This window comes from Priapulus caudatus, unplaced genomic scaffold, assembly GCF_000485595.1.
Source record: "Priapulus caudatus unplaced genomic scaffold, Priapulus_caudatus-5.0.1 Scaffold2720, whole genome shotgun sequence".
Lineage (NCBI taxonomy): Eukaryota > Metazoa > Priapulida > Priapulimorpha > Priapulimorphida > Priapulidae > Priapulus > Priapulus caudatus.
The window spans coordinates 2,650-10,170 of NW_014579781.1; the positions used below are offsets into that span (position 1 = coordinate 2,650).

At 40.8% G+C, this 7,521-nt stretch overlaps 1 protein-coding gene across 1 annotated transcript in view; it reads left to right on the forward strand.

The window, feature by feature from the left end:
• Positions 1-7,521, forward strand: part of LOC106818990 (zinc finger protein 239-like) — an 11,048-nt gene that overhangs the window by 2,082 nt on the left and 1,445 nt on the right. The window contains exon 2 of the mRNA XM_014823653.1: positions 6,843-7,472. Coding sequence (XP_014679139.1) covers positions 6,970-7,472 — 503 coding nt within the window. The 5' untranslated portion in view covers positions 6,843-6,969. The remainder of the gene's footprint in view (positions 1-6,842; positions 7,473-7,521) is intronic.

Below are 7,521 nucleotides of genomic sequence, written 5' to 3' on the forward strand. Positions count from 1 at the left end.
CTTCTAGGTCTATTCCTAGATACTTAACTGTATTTTCATGTGCAATTGCCACCCTATTACATCTGATGTCCAGTTTTGGATTATCTTTGAGTTTGTGTTTAGTTCCAAAAATAAAAGGATAAATTATTGTCATTGAGCCATTTATTAACGGAAAGCAATTCTCTACTTAATTCTTCCTGTATAACCTGTACCTCTGTCCCTGAAACTACTAATGTCGAATCGTCAGCATATAATAAAAGCTTGACGTTACCTGCCTTTGCCATGTCATTAACATTAATCAGAAATATCAGAGGACCCAAAATCGATCCTTGTGGAGCCTCAGTTCAGTGCATATATATTACCAGGAGTGTATAATATGTGACCCGCTTTAGCATAATACGGACTAAGTCGCAAGTCATTGTTTTGAGTAATGAGCACGCACACATGTCAATGCTGAAAATGGCCTACCTGGACAAAAATAAGATTTAAAAAAAAAAAAGTTCCTAAGTGCATATTTAATCTGGATATATTGGTTCAGATATCTCTAGATTATTATGGTCATTTTTAATAAAAAAAGATAAAACTGGGCCCCTTACCCGGAACGCTTTATCTCAAAAGCTGCATATTCCGGAATAAGTCGGTTTCCGATCTTCAAATTGCTGTAGATCGGTCAATTCTTTAGATATAGCCAAATATTATATATAATTTTAAAGGTAATTAAATGATCTAATCAGATATGCACATAACTCAATTTGTATAATTTCCTACTTAATCCTGGTTTTGCTGGAGTGGGTCACATATAGAGATCAAATTTATAAAACTAGAATTAGTGTTGGAGATCGGTCCAAATTTCATGATCGATCATCGGTTTTATAAAACGACCAATGATTGATTAATCATCGATCATTTTAGATTGCGCGCGACGACACGGTGACGCCGCGTCATCGTCGACACAACCGGTGTATTGCGAAGGAATATTGACATTATTGTATGTGTAGCTAGTATTTTATGGTAAGTAAATTAAGGATGCTGTTAGGGTTACGGACGGGTAACACTCTAAAGGGCATTGCAACATAACTGCATGCTCATCAAATTCAATAAAAAAAAAATATAAAAAAATATAAAAGTTTGAATTGTACTCGGTCGTCCGATTTTATACTCGATTAATCAACTCGGCAGCCAAAACGAGTAATGATCGACGAACTCGTTTAATCGGAACACCACTAAACTAGATACATTAATTTTTCAGTTGTCCGATCGGGCAACTAGCCAAGAGAATAACTTGTCCGACACCTAGACTTTAATTTGTTGTGGCAATTTGCCAACCGTTAGTGTCGAGGGCTGATTTATCATCTAAAGTTTATTGATTACAAAATTTTAAATATATTTAAGATCTTATGATGTGACTTTAGTGTAGGTGACCTAGCCATCTGAGACAGATAACCAACCACACACGTGGGTAACAGGGCTGTCGCTCAGCGCCGAATGTGCACCATGTGCGGGCTGGTTTGCGTGCGCCTTTGGCGCGTGCGTTTAGCCATAGATGTGTTTGTATATATATATCTATGGTTTAGCTCACCCAGATACTATACGTGAGTCTTCCGCGAAATGCGTGAGACTTGGTAGGTCGGCTAACAGAGTAAGATTTAAACTAAAAGGTGAAATTTTATTTTCAGGGTGCCTGAAATGCAGTCTAAGATATTCACATTTTTACAATTCTGCTGGGGGAGACCCCCAGAACCCCCTCTATTTCTCCCCCCCCCCGCGTCTGCCTGGAGAATCTACATTCGTGGCTCTTCATTTCATGACGGTATTACAATTTAATGTGAATACTTGTATTATTTCATATTCATAGTTTATTTGTTTCTTTTGACAACTTGAAAAAGAGATTCAAGAGTCTCATACAATGTGTTAAGAATAGCTTAGAATGCACCAAATTGCATCATTTTTTCCAAGATTTCCGGGTGAGCATGCCCTCGGACCCCCCTAGGTGGGCAAGCTCCTACGGTGCTCGCTTTGTCTTCTGCCACCGGGCAGTGCTTTATATACCCTAAGCCTCCTTTAGTTCACACTAGGTGGCATAGGCATAACAAACGCTCAGGTGTTTGTTTATAACAACATGTGTTGTCACACAATGGAAGATGGTTGCTGTTGTAAATTTTAGGTGTTTATATACCTTCACCTTGTGTATTTGATTAATTCGATCGATGCGTATGAACATTGGTTTGAATCTGGCCCGTTAAGAGTATAACTTGTAAGACTCGCAGCTAGGGCCTGCATACCTCCCAAATCCCATTGGTTGATACAAATCACGTGCCTCAACTGCCTCAATGACGTCGCAGTGTTGTCATATCATGGCACATCCATAATCCATAAACCCAATAAGCCTGAATAGCTGAACACTTACAGCTCGGGCGTCACGGCTTGAAGGTCGTTGGATCGAATCCCATCTGTTTTTTTAATTATTTTCCTGTTTTCTGTATTTTTCTATCTTTATCCATTTAACTATTTTTTCCCAATTAACGCAAATATTTACATTATTTATTTACAACAATTTAGTAACAACAAATAATTTTTACCAAAATTAAATTTTTTTAAATTTTTTTAAATTAAATTTTAATTAGGGTTAGGGTTAGTGTTAGGGTCACAATGCACCATAAAACAGGAGTTTCAGGCACGCAGGGTCTTCAACCATCATTACGATTTCTAGGCTTAATTTCCGCACTCCGCAGCGGCAACGTTATATTCCTCATTTCAGTTGCACTGTATAAAATTTGCACTGATTGTTCGCATTGTTCGCTTGGACACATTGTTTTTTTTCAGCTGGTGCCTGGCACTGGCCACGCGCTGGTGCAGTAGAGATGCAGCAAGTTTATTAATGCGCGAGTCGTTTCTTGGAAATGCACGCTCTGCCATTATACCTTGGTTTTGCACCTCCCTACCATCACTCAGTGTTATAATGTGTTTCTAATTCTATGCATTTTGTATCTGGCATGGCTAAGATAAATGGAATAGCCTAGCTAGTCAGACAGGCGCTGTCTGCAAGGTGTCGCGTAGATTGTCTGCTAATCAGATTAATCCGTGGGGAAAATGGCGTCCAATTGCCATTGCCATCTAAAAAATCCGACTTTTACAGAAATTCAGGAACGAATATACACAGATGTGGCCTGTACTTGTGAAGTCAAAACTCAGTGTTAATCATGGCTATTGCATGGTATGCAAGCTATTGCATGGTATGCAAGACAGACTTTCAAGTGGGGCACGGAGGAAGGAGTGACTGCCAGAGGCATATAGTCTCTCAACAGCATAAGTGCTATGCGGGTGCAGTGGAATCTACACCCAATATATCAAGCTTCTTTGCAGCAGATAGAGAATTGTCTGTCTTGACACAGAAGTGAGATTTACGGATTATTTAATTGAACACAATGTGCCTTTGAGGGTGGCAGACCATGCAAATGAACTCTTCAAGAAAATGTTTCCAGACTCACAAATAGCCAAAAAGTATGGTTGCAAACATACAAAAACACGTGCAATTGTGAGAAATTGCAATTCTTACCTGTGTTTTAATACATGTATTATTACTATAGTAACCTAACTGTGTACGCTCTCTGAAAAGTCATGAAAAGTGTTTTGAATCCTAACTTGTAGGGTTGAGTCTAGGGTTGAGTCTAGGGTTGAGATAGTGTCATCAGACATCAGAATATGGCCCACAGTATGCCTCAGATTGCAGGAAAATGGCTTAAATATTTCAAAATTTTCTGGGGGCATGCCCCCAGACCCTTCTAGCACTGGCATCCCTACGGCATGCGGGCCTGCCTGCATCAGCCAAGGTTAATTTCGCACCCCCCCGTCCATCAATTTCATTCCGCATTTGGAGTTCACAGGGTTGGAGACCCTGGGCACGTGATTTGTATCAACCAATGGAATTTGTGAGGTATGCAGGCCCTAGCTGCGAGTACTTGTAAGTAAGAGCACAAAGCACAGAAAGTTTGGCTGTTTCAATAATTAAAGTCGTGGCAAATAAACAGTTTGTGTAATGTCTGAATGTTTGCTTTAACTCGCGTATAGCCTCTAAACTAGGCTCTACTACTAGTACTAGTGTTCAATCCTAGTTTTGGACCCCGGTATATATAGTTCACATAGATGCTAAACTAATCCGGGGTGCTAAACTAGGATTGTCCAGCTCTAGTCTGGCGTTATTGGTTGATGAGCACTAAAACGAATAATCGGCGAGTTTGCGACTTGGTAAATTGACCTGTCATACCAATGTGGGAAAATGAGCTATAATTTACAGGCTTCGATGCTTATTTTTAGATGTGGTTGTCTTGTCGGACAACAAGAAATAATTTTAACTTGTCCAAATTTTGACTTGCAACTTAGTCCTTGGGCGCTTTGTGAGACTGCTGTACCAGTTACTGCTTGCATAGTCAAAATGACATTGAATTAGGGCAGAAACTAGTAATCTTTTACATGCCGTGTTGAAATACTTAACTTTTCTGAAAAGAAATTTCAATCTATTGTGAACCTTTTTTACAACCTTAATTCCCATTACCTCACCATGCACTCATGGGGACTTCCAATTCTATTCCTAGATACTTAACTGTATTTTCATGTGCAATTGCCACGCCATTACATCTGATGTCCAGCATTGGATTATCCTTGAATTTGTGTTTAGTTCCAAAAATAATACTTTCTGTTTTTCCAAGATGAAAGGATAAATTATTGTCATTCAGCCATTTATTAACGGAAGGCAATTCTCTACTTAATTCTTCCTGTATAGGCTGTAACTCTGTCCGTGAATCGTCAGCATATAATAAAAGCTTGACGTTACCTGCCTTTGCCATGTCATTAACATTAATCAGAAATATCAGAGGACCCAAAATCGATCCTTGTGGAGCCTCGGTTCAGTGCATATATTACCAGGAGTGTATAATATAGAGATCTAATTTATATAACTAGATACATTAATTTTTCAGTTGTCCGATTGGGCAACTAGCCAAGAAAATAACCTGTCCAACATAGACTTTAATTTGTCTTGGCAATTTGCCAACCGTTAGTGTCGAGGACTGAATTATCATCTAAAGTTTATTGATAACAAATTTTTTTATTTATTTAAAATCTTATGTGGCTTGTTTAGTGTATCTGACCTAGCCATCTGAGACAGATATCCAACCACAAACGTGGGCAACAGGAGTGTCGCTCAGCGCCGAATGTGCACTGTGTGCGGGCTGGTTTGCGTGCGCATTCAGCGCGTGGGTTTAGCTATAGATGTGTTTGTATATATATCTATGGTTTAGCTCAGCCAGATACGTGAGTCTCCCGCGAAATGCGTGAGACTTGGTAGGTCTGCTAACAGAGTAACATTTAAACTAAAAGGTGAAATTTTATTTTCAGGGTGCCTCAAATGCAGTCTAAGACATTCAAATTTTTACAATTTTGCTGGGGGAGACCCCCAGAACCCCCCTCTACCTCTCTCCCTCCGCGTCTGCCTGCAGAATCCACATTCGTTGCTATTCATTTCATGACGGTATCACAATTTAATGTGAATATTTGTATCATTTCATATTCATAGTTTATTTGTTCCTTTTGACAACTTGAAAAAGAGATTCAAGAGTCTCATACAATGTCTTCAGAATAGCTTAGAATGCACCAAATTGCACCATTTTGTCCAAAATTTCAGGTGGGGGGCATGCCCCCGGACCCCCCTAAGTGGCTCGCTTTGCTAGGTCATCAAGAACTGCAAACACGCCTTTGATTCCATTATGCGAGTTTTTCCCCCCAAACCGGCCATTACCTCCGTTGTCTAATTTTTCCCCAGAAGATACCCGGCTCCTTCATTATTATTAACTCCTGGCTATATCATATGGGTAACTAATCTGTAATTAATAATTAATCATCTAAAGTTTATTGATTAGAAAAGTTTTAAATATATTAAAATCGTGTGTTATGCGTGCGGCTTCGTGTAGCTTACGTAGCCATCTGAGACTGATAGTCAGCAGCTACACCATCGGTATGGTCACTCAGGCTAGACCAGTTTGTGTGTGTTTTTAGCTCATCGCACATAGTCAGATGCAGCTTGTAGAAACGGTCGTTTTCCGTCCGTGCGTCCATCAACAGTATGGCACAAATCTAAACCGCTAGACGTACGGTTTTGATATTCGGGACGTAGGTGCGAACACAGCCTGAAGAGGAGCTTATTATACCAAGAGCTTCAATGAACAAAATGATTAAGGGATATCTGTCTCTGCTGCTATAATCATTTATATAGTTGTATGGGATATAGTTAAACAAATAGGGCCTACAATATTCTAAAACCTATGTAACAGTATTGTACATGCTTATGTATCGTGTAGCTTAGTCTCGAAGCTGTAAAGTAACCAAAATAAATACACAAAAATGAAATAACGTGTCGTTTCATGAATTTTTGCAAATTTTATTAAATAAAAAAAAATAAAAAATTATAATCGATTATTAATTTGCATAATCGAGCGCTTAGTCGGTTGCTGCAAACGACTGACTTTCGATTATAATCGATCACCGGGACATCACTACCAGTCTGTATGTGTTTCGTGCGTGTTTTATTGTCGGGTTTGTTTAGCGTTATTACGTAGCAGTGTTTTTACGGATGCCTATCTTGCAACAACGATTGCTTATACATACATGAGGATTTTCCGCGGATCCACGGATTTCCACTTGTTTAATTATTGTTCCAAGCATAATGAGAAATTGCTTAATTCGTGTAGATCCGTTGAGAACGAAGTGGGCGGGGGTTAGGTTGAGGTTATGCCCGTAGCAAATGAATCTGACTTCATCTCTTTGTGAGGCAGGGGAAGTTATCCGGGTACTATATTTTCTGTCTACAGGAAAGGAGACGACCGTGAGAGGAAGTTGCATCAGGGAGGAAAGTGAGAGAGGAAACTGCATCGAGGAGGAAAGTGAGAGAGGAACCTGTATCGGGGAGAAATAGAGATCTCGATCACTGCCCGCTCGATGGAACCTTTTTCTCTTCCTTCTGCTTCTGCTTCTTCTCTGAAACCATACGCGTGTGACACGTGCGGGTACCGATGCTCCCAGAATCAGCGGTTGCAGGTGCACATGCGCATGCACACGGGAGAGAAACCGTACGCGTGCGATGTATGTGAGTACAGGAGTTCTCAGCTGACACATCTCCTGATCCACGTGCGCACGCACACGGGAGAGAAACCGTACGCGTGCGATGTATGTGAGTACAGCAGTTCGCGGCTGGCGCATCTCCAGAGTCACGCGCGCACGCACACGGGAGAGAAACCGTACGCGTGCGACATATGCGGCTCCGCCTACAACTGCTCCAGGAACCTCAAGATGCACTTTCTCACGCACACGGGCCAGAAACCTTACGCGTGCGATATATGCGGCTCTGCCTACACCAACTCCGGCAGCCTCAGGAAGCACTTTCTCACGCACACGGGCCAGAAACCGTACGCGTGTGACATCTGCTCTTTCAGGGGCTTATCCTCGGCCGCTCTCTCGAACCACATGTGCACGCAGTCGCACCGAAGAAAG